The 23,632-nt window shown below is 44.5% G+C and overlaps 1 protein-coding gene across 3 annotated transcripts in view; it reads left to right on the plus strand.

Moving 5' to 3' along the window:
- The window catches only part of PROCR (protein C receptor), a 63,867-nt gene that overhangs the window by 13,164 nt on the left and 27,071 nt on the right, over positions 1-23,632 (plus strand). Inside the window, exons 1-5 of one of the 3 annotated variants that reach the window (XM_024239013.3) lie at positions 9,526-9,608; positions 9,807-9,942; positions 12,400-12,651; positions 13,841-14,119; positions 14,370-15,034. In XM_024239013.3, coding sequence (XP_024094781.1) covers positions 9,873-9,942; positions 12,400-12,651; positions 13,841-14,119; positions 14,370-14,485 — 717 coding nt within the window. In that variant the 5' untranslated portion in view covers positions 9,526-9,608; positions 9,807-9,872 and the 3' untranslated portion in view covers positions 14,486-15,034. Of the gene's footprint in view, positions 1-9,525; positions 9,609-9,660; positions 9,943-12,399; positions 12,652-13,840; positions 14,120-14,369; positions 15,035-23,632 lie in introns of those variants that run through there. The other 2 variants (XM_054542192.2, XM_024239014.3) reach the window with 2 other exon arrangements.

Consider the following 23,632-nt stretch of genomic DNA (forward strand, 5'->3'; position numbering starts at 1 on the left):
CTGGCATCTGGTGGGTGCCCCTCTGGGACAAAGCTTCCAGAGGAACAGGCAGCAATCTTTGCTGTTCTGCAGCCTCCAGTGGTGATACCCAGGCAAACAGGGTCTGGAGTGGACCTCCAGCAAACTCCAGGAGACCTGGAGCAGAGAGGCCTGACTGTTAGAAGGAAAGCTAACAAACAGAAAGGAATAGCATCAACATCAACAAAAAGGACGTCCACTCAGAGACCCCATCCGAAGGTCACCAGCATCAGAGACCAAAGGTAGATAAATCCATGAAGATGGGGAGAAACCAGCACAAAAAGTCTGAAAATTCCAAAAACCAGAATGCCTCTTCTCCTCCAAAGGATCACAACCCCTTGCCAGCAAGGGAACAAAACTGGAAACAGAATGAGTTTGAAGAATTGACAGAAGTAGACTTCAGAAGGTGGGTAATAACAAATTCCTCCGAGCTAAAGGAGCATGTTCTAACCCAATGCAAGGAAGCTAAGAACCTTGAAAAAAGATTAGATGAATTGCTGACTAGAATAACAGTTTAGAGAAGAACATAAATGACCCGATGGAGCCAAAAAACACAGCATGAGAACTTCGTGAAGCATACACAAGTATCAATAGCTGAATTATCAAGCAGAAGAAAGGATAACAGAGATTGAAGATCAGCTTAATGAAATAAAGTGAGAAGACAAGATTAGAGAAAAAAGAATGAAAAGAAACAAAGCCTCCAAGAAATATGGGACTATGTGAAAAGACCAAATCTACATTTGATTGGTGTACCTGAAAGTGACAGGGAGAATGGAACCAAGTTGGAAAACACTCTTCAGGATATTATCTAGGAGAACTTCCCCAACCTAGCAAGACAGGCCAACAATCAAATTCAGGAAATACAGAGAACACCACAAAATCAATGTGCAAAAATCACAAGCATTCCTATACACCAATAACAGACAGAGCCAAATCATGAGTGAACTCCCATTCACAATTGCTACAAAGAGAATAAAATACCTAGGAATACAACTTACAACGGATATGAAGGACCTCTTCAAGGAGAACTACAAACCACTGCTCAAGGAAATAAGAGGACACAAATAAATGGAAAAACATTCCATGCTTATGTATAGGAAGAATCAATATCATGAAAATGGCCATACTGCCCAAAGTAATTTATAGATTCAGTGCTATTCCCATCAAGCTACCATTGACTTCCTTCACAGAATTGGAAAAAACTACTTTAAATTTCATATGGAACAAAAAAGAGCCTGCATATCCAGGACAATCCTAAGCAAAAAGAACAAAGCTGGAGGCATCACGCTACCTGACTTCAAACTCTACTACAAGGCTACAGTATACAAAACAGCATGATACTGATACCAAAACAGATATATAGACCAATGGAACAGAACAAAGACCTCAGAAGTAACACCACACATCTACAACCATCTGATCTTTGACAAATCCAACAAAAACAAGCAATGGGGAAAGGATTCCCTATTTAATAAATGGTGTTGGTAAAACTAGCTAGCCATATGTAGAAAACTGAAACTGGACCCCTTCCTTACATCTTATACAAAAATTAACTCCAGATGGATTAAAGACTTAAACATAAGACCTAAAACCATAAAAACCCTAGAAGAAAACCTAGGCAATACCATTCAGGACATAGGAATAGGCAAAGATTTCATGACTAAAACATCAAAAGCAATGGCAACAAAAGCCAAAATTGGCAAATGGGATCTAATTAAACTAAAGAGCTTCTGCACAGCAAAAGAAACTATCATCAGAGTGAACAGGCAACCTACAGAATGGGAGAAAATTTTTGCAATCTGTCCACCTGACAAAGGGCTAATATCCAGAATCTACAAAGAACTTAAACAAATTTACAAGAAAAAAAAAACAACGCCATCAAAAAGTGAGCAAAGGATATGAACAGACACTTCTCAAAAGAAGACATTTATGTGGCCAAAAAATATATGAAAAACAGCTCATCATCACTGGTCATTAGAGAAATGCAAATCAAAACCACAATGAGATACTATCTCATGCCAGTTAGAATGATGATCATTAAAAAGGAAACAACAGATGCTGGAGAGGATGTGGAGAAACAGGAACACTTTTACACTGTTGGTGGGAGAGTAAATTAGTTCAAACATTGTGGAAGACAGTGTGGCGATTCCTCAAGGATCTAGAACCAGAAATACCATTTGACCCAGCAGTCCCATTACTGAGTATATACCCAAAGGATTATAAATCATTCTACTATAAAGAATACATGCAGAGGTATGTTTATTGTGGCACTGTTCACAACAGCAAAGACTTAGAACCAACCCAAATGCCCATCAGTGATAGACTGGATAAAGAAAATGTGGCACATATATACCATGGAATACTATGCAGCCATAAAAAAGGATGAGTTCATGTCCTTTGCAGAGACATGGATGAAGCTGAAAACCATCATTCTCAGCAAACTAACACAAAAACAGAAAACCAAACACTGCATGTTCTCACTCATCAGTGGGAGTTGAGCAATCAGAACACATGGACACAGGGAGGGGAACATCACACACTGGGGCCTGTCAGGGGGTGGGGGGCTAGGGGAGGGATAGCATTAGGAGAAATACCTAATGTAGATGACGGGTTGATGGGTGCAGCAAACCACCATGACAAGTGTATACCTGCATAACAAACCTGCACATTCTGCACATGTACCCCAGAACTTAAAGTATAATAAAAATTTAAAAAGGAAATCTAAACATAGAAAAGGTACAGTAAAAATATGGTATAGTTGATTTTAAAAGGTACACCTGTAGAGTGTGTACTTCATGAATGGAGCTTGAAGGACTTGGTGTTGCTCTGAGTGGGTCAGTGAGTGAGTGGTGAGCAAACGTGACGGCCTAGGACATTACTGTACACTACCGTAGAATTTATCAACACTGTTCACTTAGGCTGCACTAAATTTATGCAAAAATATTTTTCTTTCTTCAATAATAAATTAACCTTAGCTTACTGTAAAAAAAAAAAAGTGAAAAGGTAATATTTATGTGTTCTGTGTTCAGGAAACCAGGAGGAATGGATTTGGCTGAAACTGGAATACATGGATAGATAAGGCTAGAGAGATAGGCAGGAGCCAAGCCAACAATACTAGGCTCCCACCAATTGCTGGGGTAGGCAAGAGCAGGCATCATCCTGAGTGTTTGAAGCTTCTTTTCATGTTCCCTAAGTTGGGGTGTGTTGGGGGGATGATACAGGGGAAATTCTGATTAAGACTTAACATCTATTCCTTTGCCTTCTCTTCAAGAAGTCATACTTGATGTCCATCCCTCCTGGACAGGGTCCGTTCTGTTTGCTGCTAAGCTCCTTTCTTATCTCTTCCACCTACTGAACATGTACTGTGTTCTGGGAGCTTTGAACGCATCATCTTGTTTATCCTCATGAGATGGTCTAATAATGAAGAAAGCATGTTTTGGCATCCAACTCACCTGGGTTTGAGTCCCAACTCTGCCTTTTACTAGCTGGATGTCTTTGAGCAGCTCAGTTCACTGTTCTGTCCTTCTGTGTCCTCATCTGTAAAATGGGAATGACAGCTATTTCTTCAGACTGCCCTCCCTCCCTTTTTTTCTCTCTCCCTCCCTCCCTCCCTTCCTTCTTTCTTCCTCCCCTTCTTTTCTTTTCTTTTCTTTCTTTCTCTCTCTTTCTTTTCTTCTTTCCTTCTTTTTTCTTTCTCCCTCCTTCCTTCCTTCCTTCCTTCCTCCCTTCCTTCCTTCCTCTCTCTCTCTATTTCTGTCTGTCTGTCTTTCAACAGGGTCTTGCTATATTACTCAGGCTGGTCTCAAACTCGTGGACTCAAGCAATCCTCCCAGCTTGGCCTCCCAAAGTGCTAGGATTACAGGCCCGAGCACCTGGCCTGGACTTTCTTCAGACTTTTTCACAGGGTACTAGTGAGAAAAAATACATGGAATCTGCTTACTTAATACTGTGCCTGGCACATTGTAAGCTCTTCGCACATGTTATTTTTATTATTCCTCATCCTAAGGGGGAAGTGCCTTTGAAGGGTCCACACTCCTTTGTTACCCAAATTGGGCCAGGTTGCTTAAACTGCCGTTCTTCAGTAGCTAACAACAGGGGTGGGAGAGCCTGGTCCTCTGAAGTCCAGCTGGGCACAGGGCCAGTCCCTGGCCCGTCCCTGCTCCTGCTGCCCTGGCAAGGCCTCCCTCACCCACTGGGGCTGCACCAGCTCTGGCCCCAGCTCAGCTTCCTGTCTCCCTTATCTTCCTCCAGCATGTGCTCTCTGGAGTAGGAAACACCACTGCTTGCTTCCTTCATTTCCCTTTGCTCAACGGGACCCTCATTCTTTAGGTCTCAGTCAAATCCCAGCTGCTGGCCTGGTGCCCACTCTGTGATTTTCTACACCTCAGCCACCCAGGCCAGATGCAGTGTAGGCCATGGCTCCAACAACAGCATTTCTCTTTTCTTCCCCACCCCCATCCCTGGGTTTAGAATGAGAAAATGCTCAAGTTGCCCCCCTCCAACTTCCCTACCCCCAACACTCTTTTTATTTTCTCTGTTCCCAGCTCCATACTTCCATGCTTGTTTTTTTGTTGTTGTTTTTTTTTTGAGACGGAGTCTTGCTCTGTTGCCCAGGCTGGAGTGCAGTGGCAGGATCTCGGCTTACTGCAACCTCCACCTCCCGGGTTCAAGTGATTCTCCCACCTCAACCTCCTGAGTAGCTGGGATTACAGGCACGCCACCATGCCCAGCTAATTTTTGTATTTTTAGTAGAGACGGGGTTTTACCATGTTGCCCAGGCTGGTCTCAAACTCCTGATATCAGGTGATCCATCCACCTTGGCCTCCCAGAGTGCTGGGATTACAGGCATGCCCAGCCCCAGACTTTCTGAGTTCAAATCCTCGCTCTGCACTTCCAAGCTGTGTGACCTTGGGCAAGTTACTTAACTATTTTTCTGGGCTTTGATTTTTTTTTTTTTTTTTTTTTTTTTGTACAGAGGAGCAGAGGAGGTTTCATCGGGTTGTCCAGGTTAGTCCAAACTCCTGGGCTCAAGGGACCCTTCTGCCTGGGCCTCCCAAAATGCTGGGATTACAGGCATGAGCCGCCGTGCCCAGTTTTTTTGGTTGTTGTTTTGTTTTGTTTGAGACATGGTCTCTTTCTGTCACACAGGCTGGGGTGCAGAGGCACAGACATAGCTCACTGCAGCCTTGACCTTTTGACATCCTGGGCTCAAGCCATACTCCTGCCTCAGCCTCCCAAGTAGATGGGACCACAGGTGTGTACCACCAAGCCTGGCTAATTTAAAAAAATTTTTTTTGTAGAGATGGAGTCTCATATATTGCCATGCTGGTCACTGATTTACAGGCATGAGCCACTACACCCAGCCAGCTTTATTTTATTTATTTATTTTTTTGTCTGTAGCATGGAAACAATGAGCATGGTCTGCCCCAGAGAAAGTGATTAAAGGCGTAGCACATAGTATGAATTTAAAGAATGTTTTATAACATATATATTAAACATTCAAGCATGTTGGAGGTATGTGTTAAAAAATGTATTGATGGAAAGTGATCAAAATAATTTTTGAGTCACTGTGTGGGAGTTAAATTCACAAACTTTGGCACCAGAGAGGGAGAAAGTTTCAAATTATAGCTTTTGCTGTGTGACCTTAGGTAAGTCACTTAACCTCTCTGAGCCTCACTTTCTTTATTAGTAAAATGGTGATGCTAGTGAAACCCATTTCACAGGGCTAGCATAAGAATAAAGTAAGATTATTTATGTAAAGAGCCGAACACTGTTTCTGGCCTACAATAAGTGTTACCTATAATAATGGTATTATTGTCTCACTGTTCAATTTTCAGGGCTCTAGTATATGAGAGGGGTGCTTGGGAAATAGCTGTTGCTGCTGCTGTCTGTCCATGATGGATCTTAACCTGATTAGAAAGGCCTCGATGTGGCTGGGCGCGGGGGCTCATGCCTGTAATCCCAGCACTTTGGGAGGCCAAAGCGGATGGATCACTTGAGGTCAGGAATTCGAGACCAGCCTGGCCAACATGATGAAACCCTATCTCTACTAAAAATGTAAAAATTAGCCAGGCGTGGTGGCATCCGCCTGTAATCCCAGCTACTTGGGAGGCTGAGGCAGGAGAATTGCTTGAATCCAGGAGGTGGAGGTTGCAGAGGAGCAGAGGAGCAGAGATCATACCATTGCACTCCAGTCTGGGCAACAGAGCGAGACTCCATCTCAAAAAAAAAAAAAAAAGAAAAAAAGAAAGAAAAGGAAAGAAAGCCCTTGATGTAATGAGCTCTGTGTAAGATAGTGTGGGTGAAAGTGGACCCAGACCCTAACCGCTTAGATGGAAGGCTCACAGCATTCAATTCCAAATTGGTTCAATCATACACTCTCTTACCCTCTCTTACCCATCCCAAAGCACCCTTTGAGCCTTCAAGGGAGAAAAAAGGCAAAGCAAAAATATGCACAACCTCACTAAGAATCAGAAAAATACAAACTAAAACCAAAGAGAAATGCCATTTTACACCCAACCATCTGATAATGCCAAGGGCTGGCAAGGATGTGAAGCGAGGGAATTCTCATACACTGCTGGGAACGTAAATTGGCACAACCTTTCTGTAAAACAGTTTGGCAATATCTAGTAAAGCTGAAGATGCATGTACTTTATTACTCAGAAATTCCACTCTCAAGTTTGCACCTACAAAAACTCCCACATATGCACAAGGATTCGCGTATGAGAATGTTCATACCAGCACTGTTTGTAATAGCAAAAAACTGGAAAAAAACTTAAATGTTCAGCAACAAGAGAATGGATACATAAATAATGATTTATTCCCAAAATTGATTTTTTTTTTTTTTTGAGACAGGGTCTCGCTCTGTTGCCCAGGCTGGAGTGCAGTGGCATGATCATGGCTCACTGCAGTCTCAACCTCCTGGGCTCAAGCAATCCTCCTACCTCAGCCTCCTGAGTAGCTGAGACCACAGGCACACCCCACCACGCCCAGCTAATTTTTTTTTTTTTGTAGAGATGGGGGTCTCACTATGTTGCCCAGGCTGGTCTTGAACTGGGCTCAAATGATCCACCCACCTCGGCCTCCCAAAATGCTGGGATAATACCTCCCCAGCCGGAATATTTTAAAGCAGTGAAAATGAATGGTCTACACATAGCCACATGAATGAATCTTATTAATACATTAAGTGAAAAAAGCAAAAGGTACAGAGGAATACATACATTTTAATACCATTTATATAAAGCTCAAAATATGTGAAATACCACTATCTATTGTTTAGAGATATATATATAAGTAGTGTAAGTATACAGAAATATAAGGAAATGAAAAATATCAAATCTTCATTTTCATCTGAAGTGGTTACTTCAGGGGCTGTGGCAGGGAGAGAGAGATGCAACTGAGGAAGAGTCCATGGGGGCTTCAACTATATTAGCAATATTATATTTCTTATGCTGGGTGGTGGGGATAGGTATGTTTGAAATGTAATCCTTTAAGCATGAAATAACTCTTCAAAAATGAAATATTTCAGGCTGTGCACAGTGGCTCATGCTTGTAATCCCAGCATGTTTGGAGGCTGAAGTGGGCAGATCACCTAAGGTCAGGAGTTTGAGACCAACCTGGCCAACGTGGTAAAATCCCATCTCTACTAAAAATACAAAAATTAGCCAGGTGTGGTGACAGGTGCCTGTAATCCCAGCTACTCGGGAGGCTGAGGCAGGAGAATCGCTTGAATCCAGGAGGCGGAGTTTGCAGTGAGCCGAGATCACGCCACTGCATTACAGCAAGACTCCGTCTCAAAAAAAAGAAAAAAAAAAGAAAAAAGAAATGTTTCATAATTTTTAATAAAAGGCAAGACAATACAAATTGGTAGTGATTTAAGTCATTCTACTTTTCCTGAGGCCCAGTGCAGGAAAACAAGGTTCGTATCCTTGTTCCAACTAGACCATTTTGATAAGCTGCAAAAAGAAAAGACTTTGATGCTATTTCTTAGCCAGTTTGCAACAGCTGAAAGGTGAGCATGGAAGCTCTTGCATATATTCAGTTCAGAGAATGGGTACTTAGTTTATGTCCAGAGTTTGTCCCAGATTTCACTATGACGTCAACTCTCCAGGGAGAAGTATATAAAATAAAAAGTTAAAATCCCCCTCAGTCCTTTACCCAATCCTGTTCCCCAGAGGTAATCGCTATTGACAGTACCCCTCCAGACATTTTCCTATATATATACAAATACACAGATACACACTGAAAGTTAATTTTGGCCAGGTGCAGTGGCTCCTGCCTATACCAGAGGATTGCTTGAGTGCAGGAGTTCAAGACCAGCCTGGGCAACATAGCGAGACCACGTCTCTAGCAGTAAAAATAAAAAAAATTAGCTAGGTGTGGTGGCACAGTGGCATGTACCTTTAGTCTCAGCTACTTGGGTTGTTGAGGTGGGAGAATCACTTGAGCCTGGGAGGTCAAGGCTACAATTAGCTGTGATTGCTTCACTGCACTACAGCCTGGGCAACAGAGCTAGACCCTGTCTCAAAAAAAAATAATAAATTATATATATATATATATATGAGGATGAAATTATATATGTATTATTTGAACAGAAGTGAAATCTTTTCTTTTTTTTTTTTTCAGACAGAATCTTGCTGCATCACCCAGGCTGGAGTGCAGTGGTGTGATCTCGGCCCTCTGCAACCTCCACCTCCCAGGTTCAAGCGATTCTCATGCCTCAGTCTCCCAAGTAGCTGGGATTACAGGCATGCACCACCATGCCCGGCTAATTTTTGTATTTTTAGTAGAGATATTCGCCATGTTGGCCAGGCTAGTCTCAAACTCCTGGCCTCAAGTGATCTGCCCACCTTAGCCTCCCAAAGTGCCAGGAGCATGCTCCAGGGAGTGACTTTAAAACTTTTCTACTTGCTTCCTAGAGTAAGGAACGCATTTTACACTGCTATCCAAAACTCATCATAGAAACATACACACACAAAACCAAAGCACACATATACAACTGAACAAATATTTCATGACATAACACTTTCTCTTACTAAGGGTGACGCACTGAAATTTTGTATTCTGTTCTATTTCATTTTTTAAAAATGGTAACCATGACCTGCTAAATTGATTTCATTGTCCACTAATAAATTATGACCTCAGTTTCAAAAATATTGCTTTAGGTAACCAATCATCTTCTGAGATTTATACAGATTGCTCATAATTCTCTCCTATTTTTAAAAAAATTGCTGCAGTGAACTGCTTTACACTCATTTTATGACTACTTCTGAGACCAAGATCCCTGATTATGTAATTGATATTTACTTAAAATTCTGGTAAAATGTAGCCATTATACTGGAAAACTAAATTTTAATCTTGGATCTGTCACCACCATGATATATAAACTTTGGGCAAGTCCCTGCACCTCTCTGGACCTCAATTTCCCCATCAGCAACCTGCTGATCCTACACCGAGGAGTGTGCTCTAAGTTGAAAGTAGATGCCCCACCCTCTGAGTCAGCGCCGGCAGGACTTCTCACCAAGCTCTTCTCCCCCTTTTCCGCTCCCTGTTCCTGGTTCCTAGGAAGCAGCCCAAGGAGAAGGGAAAAGGCAGGTCTGGGCAGGAGGGCGCAATGAAGGGCGGGGCAGAGGGAGGGCAGGAGGGAGGCCGGCCCCCTAGTAGGAAATGAGACACAGTAGGAATAACACTTTATAAGCCTCTTCCTCCTCACATCTCCTGGCCTCCTTCCATCCTCCTCTGCCCAGACTCCACCCCTCCCAGACGGTACTCACTTCTCTTTTCCCTAGACTGCCGCCAGCGGAGCCCGCAGCCAGCCTGAGCCAGGAACCCAGGTCCAGAGCTTCAACTTCAGGATGTTGACAACATTGCTGCCGGTACTGCTGCTGTCTGGCTGGGCCTTTTGTAGCCAAGACGCCTCAGATGGTAAGTCGGGGGCACATCTCCTGCCTCAGGATGGTTCTGGAGAATCTCAATCTATCTGGGTACGTGGCAACACCACAGGAGAGCTTATCTCACAGCATCTGTGTCTGCAGCTGGCTAGATCTCTCTACAGGGCAGGCAGAGTCTTGGGGACTGGTTCATGTCCCAAAACCAAGGTGAGTTATTACATTTAAGCCCCTGAAAAGGGGGAGATGAAAGAGGCTAGGGGAAACAGGATGACTGGAAACATGAGAAAGAAACCAGCAGAGAGGGTAGGAGAATCAGCCCCAGGGAGAGGGGAGAAAGGGGAACTGAGGGTGATGGGGTACATCTAGGGGAGATAGGGGTACATCTAGAGGAGACGGGAAGAGGCTCAGAAGAGAAGAGAAATGGAGGGAATGGGAAGACATTGGGAAAACTGATGGAAGAACTGGGGGAAGACTGGGGCAGAGAGAGGTGAGGGGAGGCTAGGGAAAGTGGAAGGAGACTGGGTGCAGCTGGTGGAACTGGGGAGAAAGAGATGCTCTGCCTAATAGAATTTATGGGCGATCAGGCTGCTGAAGTGGCCCTGTTTAAGCAGAAAAGGGAGTTATTACCCTCCCTTATAATTGCACAGGGGCCTCCTTTCCCCTCTCTCACAATCCCCATAGTTTCAGTCTCCCCCTCAGAGAGGCAGCAAATAATTACCAGTATTCAATGACTACTCACTATGGTTAATACATGTATTGACCCATTTAACTTGCACAAACCCCTAAAGGTGGGTAATATTATTACTATCTCCATTTTATGAGGAGGAAACTGGGTCACAGAGTAGTTAAGGACCATGTCTAGGGTTATCCATAAATATACTTATTCACATCTGCAGATACAAAGCACAGCTTCTCAAATGCAAATAGACAGGACCCACTCACACACACAGATTTACAACCCCAGACTCATCCAGATGTGCTTTGGGCATCAACTCTGTGCTAGCTTCTTTTCTGGGTGTAGGAAGCAGAGATTACCAAGCATGGTTCCATAGCCTAGAGGAGTCCAGTGTGGCCTGTGTGTGTTTGGAGACAGTCAGTTAGAATCCAGTGAGATATACACTAATATATAGTGGTCTTGGATCACTGAAACAGATCCACTGTGTCTCGTGGGGCATCAGAAAAAATTTTCCAAGAAGAGGGCAACTGAGCTGGATCTTTTTTTCTTTTTTCTTTTTGAGATGGAGTCTTGCGCTGTCACCCAGGCTGGAATGCAGTGGCACAATCTCAGCTAACTGCAACCTCCAACTCCCAGGTTCAGGCCATTCTCCTGCCTCAGCCTCCTGAGTAGCTGGGACTACAGGCATGTGCCACCACGCCTGGCTAATATTTGTACTTTTAGTACAGATGGGGTTTCGCCATGTTGGCCAGGCTGGTCTTGAATCCCTGACCTCAAGTGATCCACCCGCCTCGGCCTCCCAAAGTGCTGGGATTACAGGCATAAGCCACCGCGCCCAGTCTCTGAGCTGGGTCTTAAATCATGAATAAACTTCGCCAGGCAGAAAAAGGGAGGCAGAGCAATCCTGACACGCTATTCATGTGTCAGCCAAAGGCAGCATGAGGAACCCCAACTAGTTTGATATATAAGCAGCGGGAAGCGGCCAGAAAAGGCAGCTGGGGCCAGGTCTCTAGCAGCCTTGAATGCCAGGCTAAAGACTCTGGACATGATCCTGTGGGGAGGCAGTGTAGCAGAATGGCTAAGAGTGCTGAACTTGACTGCCTACGTGCAAATCTTGGCTCTGCTACACCATCTCTGCCTCAGTTTCCCATGTAGACTAGGGTTAATAATAGTAGCTACTGCATTAAGCCATTGGGGAAAGGCACAAAGATAATAATGTATGTAAAGCCCATTGCCCAGGTTATAATAAGCACTTAGTCGACACTGGCTATGATTATTTTTGATTAATGAAGGGGAGAGGGTTATGGCACTGGAAGATTTTAAGTAGGAAAAGGACATGATCTCATCCCTGGGTCAGGTGGAGTTCGGAATAGAGAACGGGGAGATGAAGTAGAAAGTTACTACCCCAGTCCAGATGAGACGGATGAATCCTGAATCAGGGCAGTGGAAGAGGAGATGGAGAACAGGCGATGGAGTTGGGATTTTATTCAGGTCAGGATTTGTTAACCATTTGTTTCCGTTGGTTAACAGGAAACAGGGGGAGGGAGAGCCGAGGGTGAAAAGGGAGGCAGAAAGGAGTGTCTCTTCCACTGCAGGCCTCAGTTTCCTCATCTGTAAACGGAGATAATAATCCCTGTCCTGTCCTCCTGGCAGAGTTACTGTGAGCGTCAAATGGGAGAAGCGGTGGGAGGGCACATTATAGTTTTTGAAGAGTCGAGAAGGCGGGCGGCCAGCCTCGAGGTAGGGGGTTATTATCTTCCGCTGCCCGCCGCCCCCTCCCACGCCGGCCCAGGCTGACGCTGACTTTGCCCGCAGGCCTCCAAAGCCTTCACATGCTCCAGATCTCCTACTTCCGCGACCCCTATCACGTGTGGTACCAGGGCAACGCGTCGCTGGGGGGACACCTAACGCACGTGCTGGAAGGCCCAGACACCAACACCACGATCATCCAGCTGCAGCCCTTGCAGGAGCCCGAGAGCTGGGCGCGCACGCAGAGTGCCCTGCAGTCCTACCTGCTCCAGTTCCACGGCCTCGTGCGCCTGGTGCACCAGGAGCGGACCTTGGCCTGTGAGTAGGCGCGCAGCGGGGACGGGGTCTGGGCGGGGCTAGTGGGGGCGGGGCCTGGCGGGTGGAGGCGGGCTGGGGCTTGCAGGGACCCGGCAGCCACTGGAGCTCGGTGGCGCCTGGGCCTTTGAAGATTGCTGGGTAGGGGCTGGAGAGAGGCAGTTGTCCCCGCTAAGAAAGCCCCGACTCAGGCGGTCGTCCTGCTGGCATAACCTCTTGGGGCAGACCCTGTTGGAAGGCCCTGACACCGTGACGTCGAAGGTCCCCAGAAAACTCCTCACCCCTCGCCTTACAGTCCTCCAACTCCTTTTCTTCATAGATCTCCGTCCTTCCCTTCCCACACCCCCCAGCACTTCACCCTCCACCCTCCAGCCACCTCTCCTCATACAAGCTGATGACTTCGCTCTTAGCTCCACTCATGACCCCAACTCTTCCCCCAAAGACCCCAAGTTCCTCTCTCAAAGCCCCACTGCTTCCCCGTCACAAGCCTAACTCCTTCTTCTCAAAGACCGCAGTTTCTTTTCTCAAAGCCCCACTCCGTCCCCCTTCCCCCGCATCATGGCCTTTAACTCCTTTCTCTCCTAGTCCCCCACCCCACCCACTTTTTTTTTTTTTTTTTTTTTTTTTGAGACGGAGTCTTGCTCTGTCGTCCAGGCTGGAATGCAGTGGCGAGATCTCGGCTCACTGCAACTTCCGCCTCCCGGGTTCAAGCGATTCTCCTGCCTCAGCCTCCCAAGTAGCTGGTATTACAGGCGCTCGCCACCACGCCCGGCTAATTTTTTGTATTTTTAGTAGAGACAGGGTTTCACCATGTTGGCCAGGCTGGTCTCGAACTCCTGACCTCAGGCGATCCACCAGCCTGGCCTCCCAAAGTGCTGGGATTACAGGCTTGAGCTACCGCCCCTGCCCCAGCCTCACCCCGTTTTTTTTTTTCTATCACCAGTTGAACAAGGCCTGACAATTCCCTTTTTTCATCATAGTCCCTGGCCCCTTCTTTCTTAGCCTCTAACAGTCTAACCCCAAACCCCTCCTCACAGCCCCAGGCCCTTCTCCCCATAGTTCCCTGACCTAGACTCCCCTCTCCTCACAGCACTGACTCTTGCCTTCCCATGTTCTTTTCCCCTTGCTGGGCCTCGCCCCACACCTGGCACCCTCTCTGCACAGTCCCCTGACCCTGACTCTCTATCCACAGTTCCTCTGACCATCCGCTGCTTCCTGGGCTGTGAGCTGCCTCCCGAGGGCTCTAGAGCCCATGTCTTCTTCGAAGTGGCTGTGAATGGGAGCTCCTTTGTGAGTTTCCGGCCGGAGAGAGCCTTGTGGCAGGCAGACACCCAGGTCACCTCTGGAGTGGTCACCTTCGCCCTGCAGCAGCTCAATGCCTACAACCGCACTCGGTATGAACTGCGGGAATTCCTGGAGGACACCTGTGTGCAGTATGTGCAGAAACATATTTCCGCGGAAAACACGAAAGGTATGATGGGACGGGGCCCAGGCCTGCAAGCTGGGGAGAGGGCGGGTTCCAGACAAATGGATGGACCTGAAGGATGGATGCCTAGAGCAACAAGAGGCCCACAGCTGGGGGTTTGGGACAGAACACACGCAGCTTCAGTCAGTTGGTAAACGGGTCCCTTTCCTCTGGGGAAGAAACGCTTTGGGGTTTGACTCAAATCATGGACTCCTTGGGGCCTATTCTTCGGGCTAACTCTCTGCATGTTCTGCAGGGAGCCAAACAAGCCGCTCCTACACTTCGCTGGTCCTGGGCGTCCTGGTGGGCAGTTTCATCATTGCTGGTGTGGCTGTAGGCATCTTCCTGTGCACAGGTGGACGGCGATGTTAATGACTCTCCAGCCCCCTCAGAAGGGGCTGGATTGATGGAGGCTGGCAAGGGAAAGTTTCAGCTCACTGTGAAGCCAGACTCCCCAACTGAAACACCAGAAGGTTTGGAGTGACAGCTCCTTTCTTCTCCCACATCTGCCCACTGAAGATTTGAGGGAGGGGAGATGGACAGGAGAGGTGGACAAAGTACTTGGTTTGCTAAGAACCTAAGAACGTGTATGCTTTGCTGAATTAGTCTGATAAGTGAATGTTTATCTATCGTTGTGGAAAACAGATAATGGAGTTGGGGCAGGGAGCCTATGGCCCATCCTCCAAAGACAGACAGAATCACCTGAGGCATTCAAAAGATATAACCAAATAAACAAGTCATCCACAATCAAAATACAACATTCAATGCTTCCAGGTGTGTCAGACTTGGGATGGGACACTGGTATAATAGGGTAGAAAGAAGTAACACGAAGAAGTGGTGGAAATGTAAAATCCAAGTCATACAGCAGTGATCAATTATTAATCAATTAATAATATTAATAAATTTCTTATATTTAAGGCATTGTTATCTCCTCCACTTTGCAAAATTTCTGGAAAAGTAACCTATACCCATTTCTTCTGCTTCCTTATTTCTCACTCATTCTTTTTTTTTTTTTTTTTTTTTTTTGAGACAGAGTCTTGCTCTGTTGCCCAGGCTGGAGTGCAATGGAGTGATCTCAGCTCACTGCACCCTCTGCCTCCCAGGTTCAAGCAATTCTCCTGCCTCAGCCTCCCAAGCAGCTGGGATTACAGATGCATGCCACCACCCCCAGCTAATTTTTGTATTTTTAGTAGAGATGGGGTTTCACCATGTTAGCCAGGCTGGTCTTGAACTCCTGACCTCATGATCCGCCTACCTCGGCCTCCCCAAGTGCTGGTATTAGACGTGAGCCACCACGCCTGGTCTTCTCACTCATTCTTAGACCCAGTGCCATCTGACTTCTCTATAAACTACTCTAAGATCACCAGTAACCTCTAATTGTCAAACCATCACCCTACATGGTATTTGCAAATTTGCAGACTAGAACTCTCTTTTTGCCTTAACTTCTGAGATACCATACTTCAATTTTTAAAACTGTTCTTTCTACTTTTTTTCAATCCCTTTGACTATGTCATCTTACTCGATTCACCCTGGAAATGTTGGCTTCCTTAGAATTCCATTTTTGGTTCCTTTTGTTCCTGTTTGAACTATACCCTTTTTAGGTGACCTACTGACCTTCATGGCTGCAAATACTATCTACCTGTGGTTTCCATGGAGAAGCAATGTAATTTTATCTTTAAGAGCATGTGTTTTGTTGGCCAGGCGCAGTGGCTCACGCCTGTAATCCCAGCACTTTGGGAGGCCGAGGCGAGAGGGAGGCCGAGGCGAGAGGATCACTTGAGGTCAGGAGTTCAAGACAAGCCTGGCCAACACAGTGAAACCCTATCTCTACTAAAAATACAAAAATTAGCCAAGTGTGGTGGCATGCACCTGTAATCCCAGCTACTTGGGAGGCTGAGGCAGGAGAATCACTTGAACCCGGGAGGCAGAGGTTGCAGTGAGCTGAGATCACACCACTGCACTCCAGCCTGGGCAACAGAGCGAGATTCTTTTTATTTTTTATTCTAAAAAAAAAAAAAAAAAGAGTATGTGTTTTGGCATCAGACTTAAGTTTTACTTCTTTGAGCCAGAAATTTAACTTCTTCAAGTCTCAGTTTTTTTGTTCCCAAATGGTATTAATAAAATATACCAAAGGGTATAAGAAAAACAATACCTAATTCATGAAGGCATGAAGAGTATTAAATAAAAGTATATACGTAAAATAATATGCCAAGCGCAAGCTGGGCACGGTGGCTTATGCCTGTAATCCCAGCACTTTGGGAGGCCGAGGCGGGCAGATCACGAGGTCAGGAGATCGAGACCATCCTGACTAACACAGTGAAACCCTGTCTCTACTAAACAAAAACAAAAAATTAGCCGGGCATGGTGGTGGGCGCCTGTAGTCCCAGCTCCTTGGGAGGCTGAGGCAGGAGAATGGCGTGAACCTGGGAGGCAGAGCTTGCAGTGAGCCGAGATCACGCCACTGCACTCCAGCCTTGGCGACAGAGTGAGACTCCGTCTAAAAAAAAAAAAAAAATGCCAAATGCAATGACTGGCTCACACCTGTAATCCCAACACTTTGGGAGGCAGAAGCAGGAGCATTGCTTGAGCTCAGGGGTTTGAGACCAGCCTAGACAACATAGTGAGACCCTGTCTCTACAAAAAAATAGAAAAAATTAGCTGGGCGTGGTGGTGTGGGCCTGTAGTTACAGTTACTCAAGAGGCTGAGGTAAGAGGATTGCTTGAGCCCAGAAGGTTGAGGCTACATTGAGCCATGATCATGCCACCACACTCCAGCCTGGCAACAGACCAAGAAAAAAAAAAAAAAGATAGTATATGTATAGTCAGTAAATACAGCAGTGGCTTCTGATCTCCGGACCTCTCATTTGCATTGATTCTTTAAAATCATCTCTACCTTAATGTTCTGCAGACATTTCAACATCAACATGTTCAAAATCAAATTTATTATCTATCTCCCCAAATCTGTTCTGTTTACTTCTGATGTTTACTGTTCATTAATGGATAACAGAATAACCATCAAATCATGTAAGTGGAGAGAACTCAGTGTTAACCTTTATTTACTCCCTTTTATTTATCCCCATCTACCAAATACAGTATCTATAAAACACATTCACTCCTTTCTACCCCATAGCTTTTGTTCAAGATATCATAATTCCTCTCTTTCTTTGTGGTAAACATGAAGGTGTACCATCCAGTTCTACCTCCAAAGAAAGACTTCCTGTTGGCCGGGCATGACAGTTCACGCTTGTATCCTAGCACTTTGGGAGGCCGAGGTTGGGGGATCACCTGAAGTCAGGAGTTGGAGACCAGCCTGGCCAACATGGCGAAACCCTGTCTCTACTAAAAATACAAAAATTAGCCGGGCGTGGTGGTGGGCACCCGTAATCCCAGATACTAGCAGGGGCTGAGGCAGGAGAATCTCTTGAACCCAAGAGGCAGAGGTTGCAATGAGCTGAGATCTCGCCACTGCACTCCAGCCTGGGCAACAAGAGCAAAACTCCATCTCAAATAAATAAATAAATAAATAAGAAAAAAAAGACTTGCCGTTCAGCTATACGGGGAATAGCCAGCAGATAGCTTCCACCTGCTTCAGTTCTTTCAATGTCTGCCTCAGCTGTAGAGGACAGTCCTGCACAAGATCATGCCCATCCCATGGCTGCCCTCACTCGGTGCCTAAGCAAGGCGGGGGTATAAAAGTTCGGTCATTTTGGCCAACTGCAGGACAACTCTGAGAATAGGTTGGATTGACAAGGGCTGGCCAGGGCTGGAAATACTCACTCCAGAGCTCCCTGCCAGGGAGGCTGGGTCTTTGTCAGATCTGCATTGCCGTTTGACTTCTCTCTTAGCTCAGCCCTGCTTCTTCCCCCTAGTAAGCATCTTGCACCTCAAACTCTGTCTCAGCCTCTGCTTCCAGATAACCCAACTTGTGTGTGTGTGTCTCTCTCTCTTTCAAAATTGAGAAATTTTCTCAATCTTGTCTGGACCATGGCAGTAGCTTCCTCCTAAGAAATTTTCTCTAATTTCTCCATATTTTAATTCATTTTCTACATGGCAGTAAGAAACACAGATCTAATTGTGTCATTATTCTGTTTTTTGTTGTTGTTTTGTTTTGTTTGTTTTGAGACAGAGTCTCTCTCTGTCGCCCAGGCTGGAGTGCAGTAGTGTGATCTCAGCTCACTGCAACCTCTGCCTCACAGGTTCAAGCAATTCTCCTGCCTCAACCTCTCAAGTAGCTGGGATTGCAGGCATGTGCCACCATGCCCGGCTAATTTTTTGTATTTTTAGTAGAGTCGGGGTTTCACCATGTTGGTCTGGCTGGTCTTGAGCTCCTGACCTCAAGTGATCCACCCGCCTTGGCCTCACAAAGTGTTGGGATTACAGGCGTGAGCCACCGCGCCTGGACTGTTTTATAATTTCTCATTGAGTTAAATTCAGAATCTTCAAAATGACATTCAAGGCCTTGCACAATGTGGCCCCAACCTAATTTTCTAATTTTATTTTATTTTATTTTCAGATGGAGTCTCGCTCTGTCGCCCAGGCTGGAGTAAAGTGATGCGATCTCTGCTCACTGCAACCTCCACCTTCTGGGTTCAAGCTATTCTCCTACCTCAGCCTCCTGAGTAGCTGGGATTGCAGGCATGTGCCACCACGCTCGGCTAATTTTTGTATTTTTAGTAGTGACGGGGTTTCACCATGTTGGTCTGGCTGGTCTTGAACTCCTGACTTCATGATCTGCCCTCCTTGGCCTCCCAAAGTGCTGGGATTGCAGGCGTGAGCCATTGTGCCCGGCCCCTCAAATTTTATTTTCTACCATTTCTCTTTAGCCACTGTGCCCTAGGTTATTTATTTTAAAAGCATATTTTTAAATGACAGAAGTGGTACAACAACAGCAATAACACAGAAGTTTACAAAGAAATTTCATAAAGGAAAAACGGAACGCCTCCTGCTTTCTCATTCTCCCCAAATCCTTACTCCAGAGGTATGCTAAGATTATTAGTTGCAAGCAACAGAAACCAATTCTGCCAACTTAAGGGGAAAATAAGTATATTGGAAGGTTATTAAGTAATCCTCAGAGTTGATAGGAAAGCCAGATAATCAAGCTCAGAAAGTAGAACCAGGGACCACAGCCAAAGTCACACCACAGGAATGGTATTAAGGATACCACAGCTGGAAGCACTACCTCCATCACCAATGCATGCTGCCATATTAAATGAATTCTCCTCTGACCCCTGTGTCTTTACATCATTTGTTCAAGAGTCAGTGTCCTCAGTGGAAGCAGCCAAATGACCAAGCCTTGATCATGTTGCTTTTGCCTTAGCTGCAAGTGCAGGGGGGAAAAGGAAAACTTTAGATACCTTTGACTTCTCTTGTGGGAGGTGAGAACCTGTCTCCCATTAAGACTCACACAGAGGAAGAGATTTCAGATGGTGGGCAACCAAAACAGGTACAGGTGATTTTAAAGAATTGATGCAACTGAGAAGCCTGGAGATCAGTAGCCACTGCTGTATTTACTGACTACATATATTATCTTTTTTTTGAGACAGACTCTTGGTCTGTTGCCCAGGCTGGAATTGGTGGCACAATCATGGCTCACTGCAGCTTCAACCTCCTGGGCTCAAAAAACAGAACAAAAGAAAAATAAAATAGAAAAGCAAAAACAACAAAAACCCATAAATGTTCACTATATCTCACATCATTAATTTATTTACTCATTTAATAAATGTTTGTCAGAAACTTCCATATAGAAGGCTTTGTGCTGTGTACTTTGGAAGACACAAAATGATTAGGATATGATCCTTCTCAAGGAGCCCAGTCTTTTCTTGGGAAGATAAAACATACAAAAAAGAACAACACAAGGCAAGATGCTTTGTATAACTAGAAGAAACACACAAATAAAAATGTTATGTTATGTGGCTGGGCATGGTGGCTCACGCCTGTAATCCCAGCACTTTGGGAAGCTGAGGTGGGCAGTTCACCTGAGGTCAGGTGTTCGAGATCAGCCTGGCCAACATGGTGAAACCCTGTCTCTAATAAATATACAAAAATTAGCCAGGCATGGTGGTGCGTGCCTATAGTTCCAGCTACTCAGGAGGCTAAGGAAGGAGAATTGCTTGAACCCAGGAGGCAGAGGTTGCAGTGAGTTGAGATCGTGCCACTGCACTCCAGCCTGGGCAGTGGAGTGAGACTCCACCTCAAAAAAAAAAAAAAAGGAAAGAAAGAAAGAAAAATGTTATGCTCTGATTTACTCTTGTAGCTATCATTTACATATTGCTATATAGTTTTTGGAATTCTGTAACTTGCGTTTATCATTTAATACTCTCTTTGGTCTTGTAAGATAGATATTCTCATTTTAGATTAGGAAACATGTTTAGGGAAAATAAAGTTAATAACTGATATGGTTTGGATGTTTTGTCCCTCCAAATCTCATGTTGGAATGTGACCTCCATTGTTAGAGATGGGCATAATGGGAGGTGTTTGGGTCATGGGGGAAGATCCCTCATGAATGGCTTAACACCATCCTTTAGTGATGAGTGAGTTCTTGTTCAGTTAGATTACACATGAGATCTCGTTGTTTAAAAGGATCTGAGACCTCCCCTCCTCTTTCTTGCTTCCTTCTGTCTCATCTTATATGCCTGCTCCCCCTTTGCCTTCCAACATGATTGAAAGCTTCCTGAGGTTTCACCAGAAGAAGATGCTGGTGCCATGCTTCCTGTACATCCTGCAGAAGTGTGAGTCAAAATAAACCTCTTTTCTTTTATAAATTAGCCACTTGCAGGTATTCCAGTATAGCAACACAAGAATGGACTAATACAGTATCAGAGCTAGGATTCAAACCCATGCCTTTGTGTTCTAGGATTTATGCTTTCTCTCCTCTACTAAAACTGAAGGAATCAGAGGAATCTGGGGGAGAAACACGGTATTTGTGAATGGGGGAGATATGACCATGCCCAGATAGGAAAGATAGACAGAACAGATTCAATAATGAAAATAGGAAAAAGCAGAGTAAATTTTAGACATTTCTTAAAGAAGATACACCAGTGGCCAATAAGTACATGAAAAGATGCCCAACATCATTATAGTCATTATGGAAATGCAAATCAAAACCATGAGATACCAATTCATACCATCGAGAATGGCTATAGGAGGATGGATAGAATCAATATTGTGAAAATGACCATACTGCCAAAAGCAATCTACAAATTCACGCAATCCCCATCAAAATACCACCATCATTCTTCACAGAGTTAGAAAAAACAATTCTAAAATTCATATGGAATCAAAAAAGAGCCCACATAGCCAAAGCAAGAGTAAGCAAAAAGAACAAATCCAGAGGCATCACACTACCTGATTTCAAATTACACTATAAGGCCATAGTCACCAAAACAGCACGATACTGGTATAAAAATAGGCACATAGACCAATGGAACAGAATAGAGAACCCAGAAATAAACCCAAATACTTATAGCCAACTGATCTTTGACAAAGCAAACAAAAACATAAAGTGGGGAGAGGACACCCTTTTCAACAAATGGTGCTGGGATAATTGGTTAGCCACATGTAGAAGAACGAAACTGGATCCTCATCTTTTACCTTATACAAAAATCAACTCAAGATGGATTAAGGGGCTGGGCGTGGTGGCTCACACCTGTAATCCTAGCACTTTGGGAGGCCAAGGCGGGCAGATCATGAGGTCAGGAGGTTGAGACCATCCTGGCTAACATGGTGAAACCCATCTCTACTAAAAATACAAAAAATTAGCTGGGCATGGTGGCAGGTGCCTGTAGTCCCAGCTACTCAGGAGGCTGAGGCAGGAGAATGGCATGAACCTGGGAGGTGGAGCTTGCAGTGAGCTGAGATCACGCCACTGCACTCCAGCCTGGGTGACAAGAGCGAGACTGCGAGACTCTGTCACAAAAAAGAAAAAAACACAAGATGGATTAAGGACCTAAACCTAAGACCTGAAACTATAAAATTTCTAGAAGATAACATTGGAAAAACCCTTCTAGACATTGGCTTAGCCAAAGATTTCATGACAAAAAAACCAAAAGCAGTTGCAATATAAATAAAGGTAAAAGCTGGGACCTAATTAAACCAAAGAGCTTTTGCACAGCAAAAGGAACAGTCAGCAGAGTAAACAGACAACACACAGAGTGGGAGAAAATCTTCACAATCTATACATCTGACAAAGGACTAATATCCAGAATCTACAATGAACTCAAACAAATCAGTAAGACAAAAAAAAATCAATCCCAACAAAAAGTGGGCTAAGGAGATGAATAGACAATTCTCAAAAGAAGATATACAAATGCCAACAAACATGAAAAAATGCTCAACATCACTAATGATCAGGAAAATGCAAATCAAAACCACAAAGCGATACCACCTTACTCCCATAAGAATGGCCATAATCAAATAATAAAAAAATAGTAGATGTTGAATTGACGTGGATGCAGCAATCAGGGAACACTTCTACACTGCTGGTGGGAATGTAAACTAGTACAGCTGCTATGGAAAACAGCATGGAGATTCCTTAAAAAACTAAAAGTAGAGCTACCATTTGATCCAGCAATCCCACTACTGGGTATCTACCCCGAGGAAAAGAAGTCATTATTTGAAAAAGATACTTGCACATGCATGTTTATAGCAGCACAATTCACCATTGCAAAATCGTGGAACCAACCCAAATGCTCATCAATCAATGAGTGGATAAAGAAACTCTTGTATATATATATATATGATGGAGTACTACTCAGCCATAAAAGGAATGAATTAACAGCATTTGCAATGACCTGGAGGAGATTAGAGACTATTATTCTAAGTGAAGTAACTCAGGAATGGAAAGCCAAACATCATATGTTCTCACTGATATGTGGGAGCTCAGCGATGAGGATGCAAAGGTATAAGAATGATACAATGGACTTTGGGGACTTGGGGAAAAGAGTGGGAGGGGGGTGACGGATAAAAGACTACAAATATGGTGCATTGTATACTGCTTGGGTGATGGGTGCCACAAATCTCCACCAAACAACTTACTCATGTAACCAAATGTCACCTGTACCTTGATAACTTATGGAAAAATAAAATTAAAAAAAAGAATGGCTATAGGAAAAAAGACAGACAATAACAAGTGTTGGCAAGAATGTGAAGAAATTGGAACCCTCATACATTGCTGGTGGCAATGGTATAGCACTTTGGAAAACAATTTGACAGTTCTTCAAAAAGTTAAACAGAGTTATTGTGTGGCCCAGCAAGTCCACTCCTAGTATATACCCAAGAAGATTGAAACATACATCCATGCAAATACTTGTACATGAATGTTCACAGCAGCATTATTCCTAATAGCCAAAAATGGTAATAATCCAAATGTCTGTTAATTGATGGAGAAACAAAATGTAGTATTTTAATACAATGGAATATTATCTAGCCATGAAAATGAGGTAGTGACACATGTTACACATGGATGAGCCTTAAAAACATGATAAGTAGTCTGGGAGCAGTGGCTCTCGCCTGTAGTCACAA

The sequence above is a fragment of the Pongo abelii genome, chromosome 21, assembly GCF_028885655.2.
Source record: "Pongo abelii isolate AG06213 chromosome 21, NHGRI_mPonAbe1-v2.0_pri, whole genome shotgun sequence".
Classification (NCBI taxonomy): Eukaryota; Metazoa; Chordata; class Mammalia; order Primates; family Hominidae; genus Pongo; species Pongo abelii.